The sequence below is a fragment of the Echinococcus granulosus genome (assembly GCF_000524195.1).
Source record: "Echinococcus granulosus chromosome Unknown EG_S00013, whole genome shotgun sequence".
Lineage (NCBI taxonomy): Eukaryota > Metazoa > Platyhelminthes > Cestoda > Cyclophyllidea > Taeniidae > Echinococcus > Echinococcus granulosus.
Window position 1 is genome coordinate 653,171 of NW_020170393.1, and position 17,428 is coordinate 670,598.

Genomic DNA, 17,428 nt, shown 5'->3' on the forward strand with positions numbered 1-17,428 from the left:
CCTCTCTACTCGCTGGATAGAACCCAGTGAGATATGACTGGATAGCACTAAAGTGGAAGAAAAGTGGCAAGAAGGAATAGATACGAGACTCCACCCCCACAGGACCAGGTCAAACTCAGTCCTTTGGCATTTGACTCTGCTTTAAGGCCAGTGTCCCTATCACTAGTGGTGGACACGCGCGATGGCCAGCACATTCCCCATCCCTAAATCCAGTTCCGATGCAGGACGGAGCTCCAGAACCAGTAGAATTGCGGAGGGGTCAATGACGTTCTAGTCAAGTATCTTCTCTGTTGCATAGAAATTTGATGAAAGACACGGTTAGTTCGTGGGTGCTTTTTTTACACCACCGGCTACGTTGTGATGGCTGACGCGGGAGCACCGAAGACGATGCTCAACTCTCACTTTCGGTAACAAGCCACTTAGGGCTCCGGCATTGTACCTCCGACGACGGTATGATATAATCACGGAGTAGTCATCGATGGCTATTTTAGATTTCCACTGTCATAGAACATGTTAATGTTAAAATTTGTACCGAGATTCACATACTTTGAGTTGATCGATGCGCCTATCCGCAGTTGAAATCCCCTTCTCATGCAAAATGCGCCTCAGCGAGTCTCGAAATCGCCCATCAGTTGACTGAAAGGCAGCGATGGAACCCCGATGAATCGGTGGCATGGCGTCCTCTGCATCCGCCAACTTAAGCTGGAGATGACATATAACATGGCTATTCTTGAAAATTCACTTAAATTATCATGAACTATCTGAATTAGAGGCTACCTGATCAGGCGCTTTCGTGTCTCCTTGGTCAATGAAGATGAGGAAGGCAATGCAGTCCTTTTCGAGGTAGGTCAGCTGCTCGGTGCTGACATTTTTGAAGGTGATTTGACGGCTGTGTCTGAGAGTCACCTTGCCATCATTGTCGCCGCTCTCGCCGGCGTCTAGTCGCACAATTGTCTCCACCTTCTCCTTATACACCCGGTAGCGAAGTGATACCCCAGTTCCATTTAACAGTCCAGGGAGGCTTATTTCAGTGACACCCACCTACAGATGGTAAAATTCGCGTCAAGGAACTCTCTCACGCTTCAATAAGTATTAATTCCACTTTCTAATGCCTCTGCCTTGTCAAGACTTTTAGGATGTGTGGTTACAACTTGACTAACACCAGTTGCTAAAGCACGATTGATGCTTAATAAGACCCTTTGATAAAATGTAATTACAACTCAAAAATTTTTTCATCAAAATGAACAAAGAACATAGGAGGCTACAAAGGTAATACCACTAGCTGTAAGGAGGGCACACCTTGAAGTAGAACGGTCTTCCGAGCAATTTTTGGGGATTGTCGACGAAAAGGTTTTCCGGACTGTCGGGTGTGGGCACACTGCCCGACTGGAGGCAGGGGTGAAGGCTCACCGACACCTCTCCAATCTGCTTACCGTCAAGGTCACTTATCTGCAGACAGTCGGTGTAATCGAGGCCATAGGCCAGGGATTGCAGAAAGGCGGGAGTGAATCCCACGAGGAGGGGCTCCAGCGGCTCCCAAAAGGGATCATCTTCCTGCCTCACCAATTTGTGCTTGCCTTCACCGTCGTTAAAGGCTTGATACATCTCCTGATGGAATATAAATTAGTTCAATATCGGGGTTAGTCAAAATTCACTGTTCTGCACAAGTAGACTGTGATTAAATGAACTTCATAAGTACTTCTGGATGTCGAAATCTGACAGGTCACCTAGAGCAAGAATGACCCTTTCAAAAGCTGATTGCGTTATTTGCATAAAATTACGTAAATCAAAAGCGAATCTCTTTCAAAGGGTTACAACTGATTGCGTAAGATACATTTTCTGAAACTTTGATGGCAAATATTTAACCTTGACACAATGACTGCCTGTCGATGACATAAAACAAAGCGTATTATGACACGCCATAAGTCATGGTGAGGATATAGTTGACAATCTCTCAATCGAGACTGAGAGAATTTTGGCAAAGAAAGTACTGTTTAGGAGTCTCCGCATTACCGACAAGCCAACTCTTTATGGACGTGGTGTCTGCAATCTTTGCTACCACACGCTTTCTCAAAATCTGACAAAAACCTCAAAAAAATTACTACTGCAATGTGGTAGTTGTTTAACTGTTGGACTTGGGAAACGGGGCACTTAGGTGCTCCACCATTGTACCTCGCTGGGCGGACCAGCCTCCGGGTCATGCCAGTAGTCCTCAAGCCCTGTTCTTCTGTACGTCCATAGTACAGAGTCTTTCGCAGGGTTAGGTCCTCTTTCGTATTCAGAAAAGTCTCGGGGGGCTACATTGCTGACCACAGAAAGAGAAACACATCCCAAAAGGCATTTATCTTGATTTCCAACGTTGAGTGATAAACCTTAGCGGGACAGAAGAAGCGCGTATGCTTCGAATGAGATAATCTCTAAGGCCCCTTAACAGAAGGGCAGGAACGGTAGCAAAGAGTTTTGCGACACCAGCCATGAACCATCTGGAAAAGTTTGTTACGGAGCTATCTACGGTACTTGTATGAAGATGTCAATGAGGTGAACACGTGATACCTCCTTCTTCATCTGTCTACTAGCTGGACAGAACCCAGGTAGATATGGCTGGGCAGCTCTGAAATGAAAACAAAGTGGTGAGGAATAAATGTAAAACTTTACCCTTACGAAACTATGTTAAATTCCACCAATTAATATTTTACTCTGCTTTTAGGCCAATGTTGCTACGACTAGCTGTGGACACGCATAATGCCACCATATTCTCCCTCCCCAAACAGGACGGGACTTTAGATCTAGTAGAATTGCAAGGAGGAGTCAGTGACATTGCAGTCAAGTACCTTCTCTGCTGCATGGAAATTCAATGAGTGGAATGAATGGCTCGTGGATGTTTCCTTACAACATTGACTACGCTGTGGTGCCTGACGTGGGAAGTTGGCCAAGGAGAGCGCCGGCGACGACACTCCTGGAAGGAGAGGGGCCATGTAGCACATTGAGTGTTTGCTTACTCTCGGTTTTAGTAAAGGAACCACTTAGGTACCTCGCCATAGTACCTTTGCAGGATGGGCAGGCCCCCGGACCATGGCAGTAGCCCTAATACCTTCTCTATGTCGAATATATATATTCTGCCCACGTATTATGTCTTCTGTCGTCTTTAGGAAAGTCTCGGGCCGCTACACTGCAACTCCATCATACGCTTTTGAATCTACCCGGGAGGAAGAGTTTTGTTTCTCAAGTTTATCACTAAATGATGGCGACTAATTGGTCAGTTATGAACTTTGAAAACTACATAAAAGGCATTAAGGATCTTACTTAAAATTTTCCTTTATCAAAAATGAACATAAACTTCTGAAGTGTTATTTTCCACATTTCATCGTAATCACAAGGCGTAGTCAAGATTGTGAATGCATTCGCGATGCATTTGGATAAATTGGCTTCCAGTATGTCGTTTTACATAAAACCTATTTGATTTGTGTCCATCTAAAATCTCCATCTATCAGTAGAACCAAATTTGCCCCATAGTAAAAACAGAGTTGGATGCTCAGGGGCTTGCGCCCTCTTCAACCGAGACAATGCAAATGCTGAAAGTAGAGCCGCACCTGAATGAGGAAACGTCGGTTCAAAAACTTTCCACGATCCCACATCCACGTGTATCCCGTCTTCGTGCATTTCATCCGAATGGTTATCCTAAAAAAAGAATGTCAACTGCTTGACATTGTAGTCATCTTTTATACATGGCTTTACAAGCCTTCACATTTACTACGTTCAACGTTGAAGATACATAAATAAATGCCAACGGATGGATTGCACACACTAGCATTTCAGCAGTTGCAATAAACGCACTTGAATTTGGTTACGCTTTTAATGAATCCACCAGGAGCTCATTAACAAAGAGATTTTCATTTTCGTTTGAAATAAAGATATCACAAGGGGTTCCCGAACGTGCATACCTAGTGGTTTTGCGCTGGCCGTAGGGTGTCTGCTGGAGCAGTGCTGGTAAAAGAACAACGTCAAAAGTTCGGCACTTATTCATCTCCTGAGCGATGGAATTGACCTCCTGCAGCATGGGAAGTAGCTCAATCAGTTGTTGCTGTAGTACACACCGATCTAAAATGCAATGGGAATAAGTAATTGTAACAGCTTAATTGTTTATTTAAGTCTCGGTTTTTGTAGCTAGTCATTTAGGGTTACGCCATCCGTGCCATCCCAGTGGCCCCGAGGTCTACTGTATGCCGACAATCCATATTTTGCCTGAACAGTAGGATTTCATTCGTCGTCAGGAGACTCGGGGCGCTGCATTGGTGGGAGCAGCAATTGGATCAGATCTTAAAGGACAACATGATGGAAGAAGTGTATATGCTGCGGATGGGAGAATCTGTGGTGACTCCTAGCAGAACGGTTGAAAGTGACGTCTACCTTCGGCAACTACCCCGGTCCCGTATTCTACAGGAATGCTATTAACAACTGAAGCGATAGTAGCCGTGAACCATCTGAAAAAGTTCGGCACGAAGCTGTCTGCCGTTCCTGCATATAGATGTCAATGAAGTAAGCGTGCAACACCTACTCCATCTCCCCACCAGCTGGACAGAATCCAGGTAGATATACCTAGACAGCACTGAAGTGAGAACAAAGTGGCAAGGACGTGTAGCCACGTAACCTCATCCCCATGGAACCATGTTAAATCGCGTCCTTTGTTGGTGGACTCTGCTTTTAGACCAGTGGTTTTACGACCAACAATGGACGTACGGTAGGTTCGTGGGGAATTTTCCTACAGCACCGACTGCTTTGAGATGACTGACGCGGGAGGCTGACCAAGGGAAGCAGAGGGGCTGCGTAATCCCTTAGTTGTTCGTTTAACTCCTGATTTCGGTAAGGGAGTCACTTAGGTGCTCCACCATTGTACCTCCGCAAGGTGGGCTGGCCTCCGGGCCATGTCAGTAGACCCCTGCCCTTCTCTAAGTCAATACACATTCCGTCTGAGCATTATGGCTTCTTTCATCCTCAGGGAAGTCTCGGGGGGTCATAGCCTTTTCACCAATTTTATGTTTATTAATCACAATATCCGCCAAGTTTCCCATTCGTTTATTTCCGTATGAAATTCCTGAAGTCAGGTGAAAAGTTGTTTCGGCTATCCATGGTAATGCAAACATGAATAATGCGCTTTAGTTTTCCCTGATTCATTTTTTGCGCTTTGGTGGACACTACCACCGTACTAGAATGAAACGTTGCAAGAACTTTCTACGGAATACCTCTTGGACTATTGCTCTATGATTGTCCTACATGGGGTCATGAGGGTATTCACTTGGGAAATAGATTAAAAGAGATGAGTGTGCCATTGACAATAGGGAGGAGACACTTAATTACCTCTCCGTGGCAACCGTAAATTGGAACTAAACAAGTAGGCCCAGGGCTTTGGGCGAAAACAGTCCTGGTGTCGACTTCACTGTCTGTGCCCAAAAGCTGCTTTGGAATGCACGACCTCTCATTATGTGAATACCACCTTCCACACGTCTCTCTGGGAAATTTACCCAATTATTGTATTTTTAAGTTAGAAGAAGAAAATATAGAGGAAAATTAAGGAGGGTCTGTGAAAGGAAAAAAAAACCTAATTGGCGTGAACTATGTGTTAGTCAGGAGAAGTATTTCATTCAAAAATTACTTGATTTGAACAGATCAAATCCCGCAACAAGTAGCCGGCTTTCAGTCATAAAGGGATAATAACTACTTTTAATTAAACTTCACTGTGTTGAGTTTTCAAGGAGACAAGGATAGAGGAAGGGATAAATGGCTTAGAGGTCGACACCAACTCACCACTTTCATCTATTGCCTTGTTCAGTTGATCAATCCCTTCGCTCTTCGCAAGCTCCTTCTGAGCGAAGTCCCAGTCAACGTTGTCTGGAGCGCCCTCGCACTTTTCAACATCATTGTGATACACGTAAAGATGATAGGAGCCTAAAAAAATAAAAACAGGATAATATGAGATGGCTACTTCGATAACGCGACTCGAGCTCGTGCATCTGTCGATGCGTTTGAGTCGCTTGGACTTCAATGCAGCACAGGTGAACAAACCAAAGAGAATGCGATCCATGGATTTGAGAATCCGCGAGGTGGTGAGAGCGGTTCCGTTGACCTTGGTGTTGCGAATGGAATTCGCGCCAGCAGAGAGTTCCATGCGGCCGTCTGGAAGTCGCTTAAAGGTGGCGTGGGCGTCTTGAATGTTGAGACCCTTCAGCCAAATGTAGGCCGTCGTTTTACCTTCCTGATTAGCTGCCGTCTTCCGTAGCCGTTGACTTTCTAGGGCGCCTTCACGGCCCACCACAATCTGGTCAAGTAGCAGGTATAACCATTTCATTACTGTAATCTTTCCATATCCAATGAGTAGTTTGATACGTTTGGGTTGTTAAATCTCATTGAGCATGTGAGCATCATGGTGTAACTGAAATGCTAAAATTGTTTATTTAACTCTCGGTTTTAGTAATGGGCCACTTAGGGGTTCCACCACTGCACGGCTTGGCCCCCCGGGTCATGCCAGCAGAACCAAAGTCCCTCTCAACGTCAGCAGTGTTTCTTCAGAGGAAACTTTCTAATAAGGACTGCCATTCCCAATTTTTGGGTTTTATAAAAATGAAACAATAATGCCTTTAATTTTCTATCAAAATTTAGATCGCATGTTCAATATGCATGACCTTATATTAATGAGCCTTCCATCTTTTAGGTTAGACCAACCTTGTCTGCATCTAAGTAATGAATGATAACACCGGAGAGTTGAGGATCTTCATTTAGGTTTGACAGGAAGGGCCATTGAGGTCGCGCCTTTATGTTCTGTCTCGCCTCAACCGGCATCTTTATAACGGTGACCTCTTTGCGAGCCTCCTCGAGCTAAAAAGTCAAATCTCCGTTAAAACCCTCAAAAAGAATAAAATCAAAAGGATTGTTTGTAGAGGTACACTTAATCGGGGCAGAAGTGCTCTCACCTTTTTCTTGAACACATTCCGATCCTGGTTCTCCAGCCGTTGTTGGTTATTCTCCAGTTGTGCCATAATCTCCATTCGTACCTCCTCCTGTATTCTTGCCCTTTCTACATGTGTTGAGCAGGAGATTTGTAAGTAAAGTAGGTAACTTACCTTCAGACGACATACCGGGAGCTGAGGCAACTTCTGAAGTCTTCATCATTTCCTCCAGTTGTTTCCTCAGTCTTTCGTTTTCAGCCTTAATTTTGCAACAATGTCAAAAACATATCCAACTGGAAGAGGAGCTAGTAGGTTTATGATATAGGGCTTACTAAACTGGTAAACAAAATAACTGAGGCAAATTTAACCTTAAAAAGGTGTGGGGGAAAAAACATCTCACAGAATTTTAAACTCACCATCAATTCTTCGACGACGCTATCCTGTAATTTGTCGTTGACGACGGCATTCGTTTTGATTTGCTTTGCCCTGTCGGCGTATCGTAGGGTAGAGAGGGTTTCAGCATAGTTGATGTCAGCCGGGGAGAGTGCAGCGATCATCACGGTCTTGCTGCAGCACAAAAGATGTTTCCTGCTTCACACATTCCTTTATCATAAGTCGAAGGAGTGGGTAGAATGCACACGTGTATCGCACAAGAATCATGCAAACGTGGGCAACTTGCATATGCACTACAACCACATAAAGATGAAGTCTCTTCCTTTTTGCGATAGGATTTCCGCAGAAATCTCCTCCGCTTTGATTCGAGTTATAGTGTAAGGCATAATTGACGGGATGAATGCAAGTCTAGGCCTCGGCCTGAATCAGCCATCCAACGCATGCTTAGTTGGTGCCCTCCTGCGATCGCTAAGGGCATTAATGGTTGTACAAAGGACACTGTTACCGATTTTTGCCATATTTCACTTCAGCGTCTGAGACGACGACTTCCAAAGCATAAATAGGCAGCGTGTGTGATACTATTATGCCCCCGCCCGACCATGGCATTACTCTTTCAACCCACCTGTACGTAGGCAATACACTTTTCACCCCAGTGATATATCTTCTTTTGTCTTTGAGGGGGTCTAGGGGCTCTACACTGTTGGCAGCAGAAAGCGAACTTGATCTTAAAGGACATCCATCCTGGTTTCTATTGGTGGGTGATCAACCCTAACAGGTGGAAGAAGGGCACCTGCTGCAAGCGGGAGGATGTGACGACGCCTAATAGAAGGGTTGAAAATGACGTCTACCTTCGGCAACTACCCTAGTACCGAGTTCCATGAGAATGATATTAACAAATGAAACAGCATTAGTCGCGAACTCTATGGAAAACTTCGCTACGGAGCTGTCTACCACATCTGCATGAAGATGTTAATTACGTGAACTCGCAATACCTCCTCCACTTCTTTACTGACCGGATTAAACCTAAAAAGATATGGCCAGGCAGCGATGAAGTAAAAATAAAGGGAGAAGAAGGAATAGAGGCGGAAGCTAATCCGCAAGAAACTAGCCGAAACCTTACCCTCTATAAAATGACTATGCTCTTAGGCCAGTGATCCTACGACTGGCTATGGACATGCGTGATAGCCTGCACATTCCCCCTCCTCACAATGCAGTTCCCAAACAGGCTGAGGTTCCAGATCCAATGAAATTGCCCTGAGGGATCTGTGATATTGCAGAGAGAACTTTTCAGTTACACGTAAATCCTATGCATGGCGCTGCTGCTTCGTGATTGTTTTTCTTACGGCACCGACCACGTTGTGATGGCCGATGTGGTGAGTCGACCAAGGGGAGCACCGAGGACGATGTTTTAATTTCGTGGGCACTTAATGCTCCGCTTTTGTACTTTTACTGACCAGCATGTCCTCCGGGTAACGCCAGTAGCCCACTCCAGCCTTTCTGTAGGTTGGACGTACATATTCTGCCCTAGCATCATATCTCCTTTCGTCTTCTTGAAGGTTTCGAGCGCTAAACATCGTCATAATTCTCACTTACACTCCCTCTAGTATTTATTCTAGACAATGAGGCGTCTTTTTACTTTATTCATATCTATTTCTGATGAAAGACAGAAGAAAAATCTAAAGTTTAGACATCGTTTTTAAAGCCGCCAATTCCCTATGAGCAGGTATTGTTATCTTGCGTAAGGAACAAATACACGAAGTCAGCCTGGATAATGATGGGGTTGGAACACCGCAAATTTGTTACCATGGAGCGATTTTTATAACGCAACTGTTCAAATTTCCATGACTTCATGGGCTTTTGTGAAGCGTGATGCGCATGGCTGGTAAAGGAGCCTCGTCTTTTACAAAAAAAGTGATGGGCAGACGATTTAAAGCAAATTGTTGCATTATCTTCTTCCGGACTACCCTACATTTAGGCATTAAAGAGATTGCAAGCAAACGAGCTCTCGGCAGGTTTCGGGAGGTTACGCAGGTTCAGGATTTTTTGCGTATAAATAAAATTCAAGCATTATTTGAAGCGATTTTACGTGGAAGCACTATGAAAACAATCAAATTACGATACTTTTTCCAATAAATAGAATTTGAATGCTCTAAGTATTTGCCTAACGCTTGGTTTTGCTGAGGGGTCGCTTAGGGGCACCGCCACTGTCAGCAGCCCCCAGCCCTTCTGAACATCGACATTGCATATTCTACCCAAGTGCTATGTCTTCTATCGTGTTCAGGGAAGTCTCAGGACGCTGCCCACCATCCAGAGCATAAAATATCCTAACAGCTGCCGAGACTTAAAATTCACAATAGATCGAGCATCGTGAGATCTGAGAAATACTGGTACTTTAAGTTGAAACTGATAAGACTACACAATTTAACTAATGAATAATAATTACCTGCAGATAGTATTGATGAGCATCTGCATTTGACTAAGCTTTTAAGGTAAACTCGTCAATAAGGAGTGACAGCTTCACACAGTGTTTGCTTGAAGTGCGAATCTTGCATTCTTTCTACGAGATCCCGTATTTCAGCTAAGGTTAGCACCTATTCAACCATTTAGATCACTATCATTCCGGATAATCTACGATAGTAAAGAGGTCCAAACAAGTTTAGCTGAGAACACAAACTGGGAAGGCAAAACGTGGACATACCACTGCAATGGCGCAAGACGGAGGGGCTTGACCTTCCATCACCGTATTCCACCTCCTTCAATGCTTAGTCATGGTAACATTTTAATCAAATTTTCTATCCACTAAATGTTCCTTTTTGAATTGAAACTTGTTGCATTCAATAAGTAGTTGAAAATGAAACCTACCACTTTTTTTGGGATCCTTAGATGGGTGCACATGAGAGGCAATGCACAACACATATACAAGTTCGTGTTTTACGAAACAACAACGCCAAAAAATACCTGTTACCACCAAGAGCATTTTGTAACAATTTCGTCAAAACAGAATCACGATATGGTACCACCTTCTTCCTCTCAGCTAGAGCCTTGCAAAAGGGATAGGTGAATAGCAACCGCTAGTTTTCGCTCAGAAAAAAAGTGGTGTACTGCTCCTGGCTCCAAGTACTCTGATATTTATCCAAATGTGGTTTTAAAATGGTATATTAGTTCCAGCGACCCAATCCCTATCTCTTAAAGATCGACCCTGCAAATAACTTGCAGACTTTTGAACTAATATATATGTTTCTTATATACTACTATACATTATATAGTAGAATACGGTATATATTCACTAATATACTAAGATATGTGCTATTTACTAAAATACTAAAGTGAGTTTAATTACATTAGTGCTCTGGGAAACATCGTCATGAAAACCTAACCACATTAATATATATTGTTGATTTGATCTAACTCTGAGGACAAAAGTAGTCAGCTTTGTATTTCAACTATGAATGGTCATTTCGAATTCCCTTAAGGACGTAGTTTTGACGTACCGAAATAACGTTTGCAAGCACTGAAAGTGAACGATTGATATTAGCTCCCTCCTTAAGTCGATCTCCCGTTGCCCCAGTGCTATCCGCACGTTCGGAACCTGAGATCAGAAAGGCGCTTTGAGTTTTCTTGAATCAAGCAAGTTTCGAACTACTTTATCCACCCTCGTACACTCTCTTGTGGATTTAGGAGGCATTAATTGCCATCTTTTACTTTGGCAAAATGTGAAGGATTCAATGGCAACTTATTTTAACTCTTAATTTATTTAGAAGTGTTGTCTGATTCGTAGTGGCATTTTGAGTCGAAATAAGGACGCATTCACATCTGAATCTTACCCAGCATCAAAATGATGTGCTTTCTTTTATGAATAGATGGAATGAATGAACTAACCCGCTAAATCGACAAAGTTGATCGCAGAGCTTAAGCGATTAGTGGTGCCATTTTTTGATGTAATCTGGTCGAAGGAGATGCACACGAGAGTATGGGCTCGGGAACTTGTGGCATTCATGTTTGTTGCCGCTATCGTCCGATTAGCCGTCCCTTAATTTCAAAAGAGAGTGAAAAAAATCAACTAATGAAGGGAATTAAAAGCATTTAGTAAGGACGATACATTTAAGAAGTTTTACTGGAGAGATTCAGTTACATCTTCTAAAATCACAAGCTAAAGAGGCTATACCTTGTTTCATTCTTTCTTCAATGTCATTGTACGAACCGACAGGAACAATTTTTAAACCCTGTACAAAGAAGCCCTCTCCAGCAGTTTGTCGAACAGGCAATCCTGCCGAGCTTTTTGATTCCAAACTTAAAAGATCGCGAACTTTTTCATTGTATATCTCTATCATAGAAATAGTTACTTGGAACTCCTACAAAAAGCATGAAATTAGGCCAAACGATCCACGAAATCAAACCTTTTGTGGGTTCTTGTTTTTATTGATGTTTTCAAATAAATGTTCACATGTAATTGGGATGATTCCCCTATAAAAAGGACAAAAGATCATAAAAGTCCATTTTAATGGCAATAGGACTTTAGTAAAATGAATAGAGCTGGAAATAAAGTTAAACATCGCTATACTACCAGATAGCTTTACGCGGCAGAGCACTAAAATATGCCATCAACAACTTTTGCCAAAATTATCTAAATATAAGACTTTAAAAACATAAACTTCACACGAAAAATGGAGTAGAAATCATTTTCTTAAAAAATAAAGATGAATTGATGAATAAACGGAAATGATTTAAGAAAAGCTATGCTGTTTGCAAAATTATAAAGAGAATACAAGGATTCTCCTTACTTGTTTTTGCCATAGCCAACAACGGAATAGGACTTTCCTGATCCTGTTTGTCCATATGCAAATAAGGAACAGTTGTAGCCATCAGAAGCATTTTTGAGGATTCCAATTCCAAGATCAGTAAATATATTTTCTTGGCTTATGTATCGGGAGGACACTCCGTTGGGAACGAGAATACCATTTTCATCAACGGTAAAGCCATCATGGGACCAGTAAGAATGATCAAATGTGAAACTTTTCTTTTCGCCAGTTCCTAAAATATGACAATTGATACTCCAAAAACTTTTCTACGGCTAAGGATAAAGAAGTCATTTTGTTTACTTTAATCTGGGGGCCACAAAATTACGTATGTGGTGCTTCTGTCTGTCATCAAAGACGACGAACTATGGGTAATAATAGCCTACAATGCATGGTGGCAAAAAATTTGTGCATGTATATTTAATGCTTACATCCCTACTTAACACCTGTCAATGAGTAACTTTAAATCTTAATCCTAGTAAGATTTGGATTGCTGGTTAGTACTAAGTGCATGATATTCCAAAGTGAAATGAATAAAAGGGGAATAAGATGCCATAAACAGAAGTACAGTCAAGCTTCAAAATTAACAGGCGTTTAAAATCCAACATATACTTTACTAGTGCCGTTATCTTTAAAAAGGCGCTGCTTTTAAACCAATTCAAGTTGATTACTTTCCGGATTTGTAATTTCTGTCACATTTGCATTCATTGAAATGATGAGCTTAGCATTGCGACTCTTTTCCCGGTCATTAAAGGGCCGGACGCGCACAGCAACCTTAATTCTAATAAAAGTAAATTTAAGAACGAACTATTTACGATTCCTCTTTCATTCTCCGGCAAATAATTACAAGGAAATTCAAAAATACACCAACGCCGGCGTGCACTTGATTCTATTATTATAAACGCCAGTTGCATTTAGAATTAAAAATTTGCCAGCATTTCCCTTAATCAAGTCTGTTCATAAGATGAACATTTTGAATTTTGTGAGGATAGAACAAATTTACAATGTTGTGCATCTTTTGCTTCAAATTTGTCGTTAAAATGACTTGGCAATCTGATTTCACCAATTTATAAGGGACTGTAGTAGATAACTTTGCACAGTTTTCCTTTTTCTTGTTAATCTTTAGCTTTTTCCTCTAGAAAATAGAAAACTTGCTGTGAAATGAAATGATTAGTTCCTACGGGTGGGGTTGGGGTTTCCCCTTCTGGGGAAGGAGGCAGCAGTACCAGCACAAATTTTAATAGAGGCTATTTTGTAACTTCTTATTATTATGCTTAACAAAGTGTGTACTGCATAGTCACCTCATTTGCTTTTTCCTAAGGTGCAGATGCCTGTGTGATATCTTCTTCAGTTAAAGCATGAGCTTCAAACTCTCCTTTCTAGTATTGTATATTTCTAAAAATGTATTGTGACATGTTGTAATCTAGCAACATAATACCAATCAAATAAATGCTAACCAACGAAATGATGTTGCTTTCGCAATGCCCATCTATGCTCCAATATTGATGGGACTTATAAACGTACTCCAGGGAGAAGGCGAGCTCACTAGGTCTTCTTCGGACAGAAACTGATTTTCCTTTGTCTTGAAAACTATCGCCGGCTAAATGAGCGAAGCGTAAAATTTCCTACAGGTCTCCTAGTCGTAGCATTTATCACAAGAATCTATATGATGGTGACCATCAACCAGTAGATACCTAAACTACAGTTCATACTGCCACCGGACGCCGACATGAACAGTTTCTAGGACCTTCGTTAATGCCAAAGATGGCCCTCATTGCAATAAGCGACCAGGATTTGTGCCTTATTTTATGGCAATTTCCATCATTCCTGTCAAACGTGCTCACCCACCTTGTCCGATGATGGTATTTTATTCGCAGTTAGTTTGTACAAGATCGAAAGAAGTATTTCCGTCACCGTTACTTGAAACACTTCCCCACTGATAGCTAGAAGGTTCACGCGTAACGCTCCTGATCACAAGACTGGCTACAACACCCTGAGAGTCGGATTCAGGAAAGGAGGCGCCTACTTTACTGTGCAACCTCCCCTCCATCCATTGAACAGGTAGGTATCCCTGCTATGCCAACAAGCCAATAAAAACGTAATGATTCAATTGTTAATTTAACTCTCTATTTTGGAGATGGGCCACTTAGGGGGCTTCGCCACTTTACCCTTGCCGAGCGGCCTGGCCTCCGACGTACGCCAATAGGCCTTCAGTCTCCTACATGTTAAATATATGCCTTCTGCCCGAGTATTGTGCCCTTTTTTATCTCTGTAGAAGTCTCAGGAGGCTAAAGGAAGATCCTTATCTTCCACTGTTTGCATACAAGGCAACGTGTGATGATTTGTGATTAACGAAGAGGCTAAAGAAATACCGCACCATTAATAACGACCAAAGTGATTTTGAGTCTGACCGAGCCTACGAAACCAATTCACTGACACTGGTTGAAATTACAACACCGAAGTTCTATCAATTTTGAATCTCGATATCATATAGAAGCCTCAAGACCTATTTTTGTATATTGATATCTAAATAAGACTGGATTTTACAGCATTCCTTTGCAAAAGAACTCTCTTGAAACTATTTTCTCTCCCCCACACTATTCGTACTGATCCGACTCCGAATTATCACAGTCCATGCGTCAAGTGAAGGATTCAGCTCCCGCAGTCTATTCAACCACTGCTGAATGAGTCCAGAAGGCGCTGGCACTGGGAGAGACACGGTAGGATCAGGCATCTCCTTATTAGTGAGACCACCATAGGCACGCGCCTGACTCTCCAGCGCATTCGACATTGGCGCCACCACACCCACGCCCATTATAGTGCCTTCGGCCTGTTCATGACGCGTCAGGTCCTCCGGCAGGTGCGTGATTTGCTGCGAGAGCCCAAAGCCTGCCCACAGTGCGCGCCGGCGCTCTGCCGTCACGACGCTACCTATTCTCATCAAGGAGCTCCTTTTGGGCTGAAGAGCGATCAAACTGTCCCCCTCGTCATCTGTGTAGACTGGCAATACAGTTTTCGGTGGCGGTGGCAGCAAGCTATTTGGTGGAAGGACTGATTGCAGTGGTATAGGCTTCTCCCTCTCCGAGCCGGGAATCGAGAAATCCCAAGAAGCCACATCATTTACAGACTTCAATCTATCCTCAATCTCTTGACACTTTTTTACCTGCGTGGTTAAACGCTGCTTGTCCAAGTTCCCCCAAAGAACGTAGTAGGCAAGCTGAATAGGAAAAAAGGATAAAAAATGGAATAGATTTACCTGAAGCTCCCGATACCAGAAGAACTGTGGTCCGTCGAGATAGAGAACACTAGACTGTGGAGAAGAGGCCAACGTCGTTGTGTACGCGGAGAGTAGAGCACGTTGAGTAGGACTCTGAGCACTTACTATACAATTGGGAGTGCCAGCCTCCTTGGATTCGACCTACAAGTCGAAAATTCAGTCATAGAAAATGGCGACGGTGGATGGCACGTACAACAATCGTGGTGAACTCAGTGTTGGGATCAGGGCAGATACGAGCAGCAGCGAGTTGAGCCAATCGAATGGCGTCCTCGCCTTCAATGTCATCTGGAAGCCTCCCCACAACTGGCCAGGGATTGGCGTGACGAAGTTTTGGCACCCAGTACATCATACGCCGGTAATGGGTCATGACGTAACTTCGGAAACCAAACACTTCAACAATTGTGTTGCCTACATCGTCATCTGGTATCACGTCTAAAAAGGTAGAACAAAGCATAACCCCTTGACCCGATGGAAACAACTGTAAAACGGGGTTCTTTTGAAGAGAGACCAGTGAGCTGATGAGGGTTTACGAGTTCGCGATGCAGACATGTCAAAAGGCACGGATAAGTGTCAGTATGTATTCAGAGAAGCATATGGCTTCCTTTAAGTAAACTGCGTTTGTGAACGGTTCATTTTTATCCGTGCTAGTCTTAAAGTTCAACACATGGTTTAATATCACTTCGTAAAAAGCAACTTTAATCTCACATTCGCTTCACTTGGATTTTATTGACCTGGCAACAAAATAGCAGATTCTATGATACTTAGCAGGCTTTATACCACCTGGCAATGGTAAATAAAGCTATGAAATTTAGAAAAAAAAACAAGGCAACTTGCACACGATTAATGCATGATAAAGTTTTACTTTAAACTGGGAATAAAAAGTGTCATGCAGATTATTGTCCGAATTCAGTAGGTCTTACCAACAGGAAAATATAGAGCTGCTTTAAGCTGGTAACAATGCCAGATAAGATTACAATGAGCCGGATAAGAAGGACAATATTAATGCTATAAAATCCCCGACTCTTTTTGACCGCAAAGTTAGAATATTTGCTGCGAAACCTAACGGAGTTCTAGGAATTAATTTCGCAGATTTTATAAATTTCAAGCATTGCCAGAAGGAGCTTGAGTGAAGAAGACAAATCTCCCAAGTCTTATGAGGTTGCATGAGAAGCTGGCTGTGATGGCTATCCTCCTAGTAGAAATGTGAAGGAAACCTCACACAACAGACGCAATCAGTAAAGTTGGAAGGCAGGAACGACTGTGGAGCGAAAAGTGCGAATTTTCATCCTGATATCTTTATTTAGCCTTTACCTTATTTTCCCAATAAAATGAGTGGATATAACAATGCCAGCTTAGATAATGAAGTCGTAAAAGAGAAGGGAGTAGTGTCTGGTGGCAAGTTTCATGCGATGCTAAGAGTGATAGCCCCTTCCCTAATATCGCTCAACACGATGGCAGCCGAATACAAGCTAAGCTAGATGCAAAGGATCCGACCATTAGGAAAAGCAGTGGCAAATACGTAGTGCAGTCAAAAGAGACTAGTATTAAACACAATGTGTAAATTACAGTCTCATGCTTCTGTAATACTTTAGTTGATTGTCTAACTCTCGGTTTCGGTAAAGGAGCCACTTGGGTGCCCTGACATTGTACCATACCAGACCATGCCAGTAGCCACATGCCCTACTTTACGCCGGTAATGCTATCCTGCTGGGGAAATCTCAGGGGGTTACGCTTCATTCCAATACATTAAAACTTTTTCGATCAAGGAGGAAGGTGTAAATCATTTCCATTGTGCGATAGACCATTATGGACGAAGAAGGGTGGTATGTAGTTATCGTCATTCAGTTCCATGAGGACTTGACTGTCAGTTACAAGAAAAAGGCGAGAATTATAGACTGCTTGTCAAAAGGTACAGAATCCCTCCGAAGCTTGTAGAAATTTTGCACAAACGATTTCAAGACATTTTGATAAGTTTGAAGCCTTGGCAGAGGAGTATTGAGAAGAAAAGGCAATGAGTTCCT

At 42.7% G+C, this 17,428-nt stretch overlaps 3 protein-coding genes across 3 annotated transcripts; all 3 read right to left on the bottom strand. All coding sequences in view use genetic code 11, as the record gives it.

Annotated features, from left to right (window-relative positions):
• Positions 1–318: 318 nt before the first annotated feature.
• On the bottom strand, positions 319–7,498 carry EGR_02785 (Kinesin-like protein unc-104; the record flags this gene model as incomplete). The annotated part of the gene is made up of 11 exons (XM_024492034.1): positions 319–498; positions 547–702; positions 778–1,041; positions 1,300–1,608; positions 3,591–3,678; positions 3,942–4,098; positions 5,803–6,313; positions 6,718–6,870; positions 6,966–7,069; positions 7,116–7,200; positions 7,358–7,498. The coding sequence occupies 11 exons, from the start codon at positions 7,496–7,498 to the stop codon at positions 319–321; spliced, it is 2,148 nt and encodes a 715-aa protein (XP_024353528.1).
• A 4,520-nt stretch (positions 7,499–12,018) lies between these two features.
• On the bottom strand, positions 12,019–13,044 carry EGR_02786 (Kinesin-related protein; the record flags this gene model as incomplete). Its single annotated transcript, XM_024492035.1, has 4 exons — positions 12,019–12,073; positions 12,116–12,365; positions 12,635–12,705; positions 12,905–13,044. The coding sequence occupies 4 exons, from the start codon at positions 13,042–13,044 to the stop codon at positions 12,019–12,021; spliced, it is 516 nt and encodes a 171-aa protein (XP_024353529.1).
• A 1,664-nt stretch (positions 13,045–14,708) lies between these two features.
• Positions 14,709–15,774, bottom strand: EGR_02787 (Evolutionarily conserved signaling intermediate in Toll pathway; the record flags this gene model as incomplete). Its single annotated transcript, XM_024492036.1, has 3 exons — positions 14,709–15,347; positions 15,387–15,548; positions 15,601–15,774. The coding sequence occupies 3 exons, from the start codon at positions 15,772–15,774 to the stop codon at positions 14,709–14,711; spliced, it is 975 nt and encodes a 324-aa protein (XP_024353530.1).
• Positions 15,775–17,428: the final 1,654 nt, after the last annotated feature.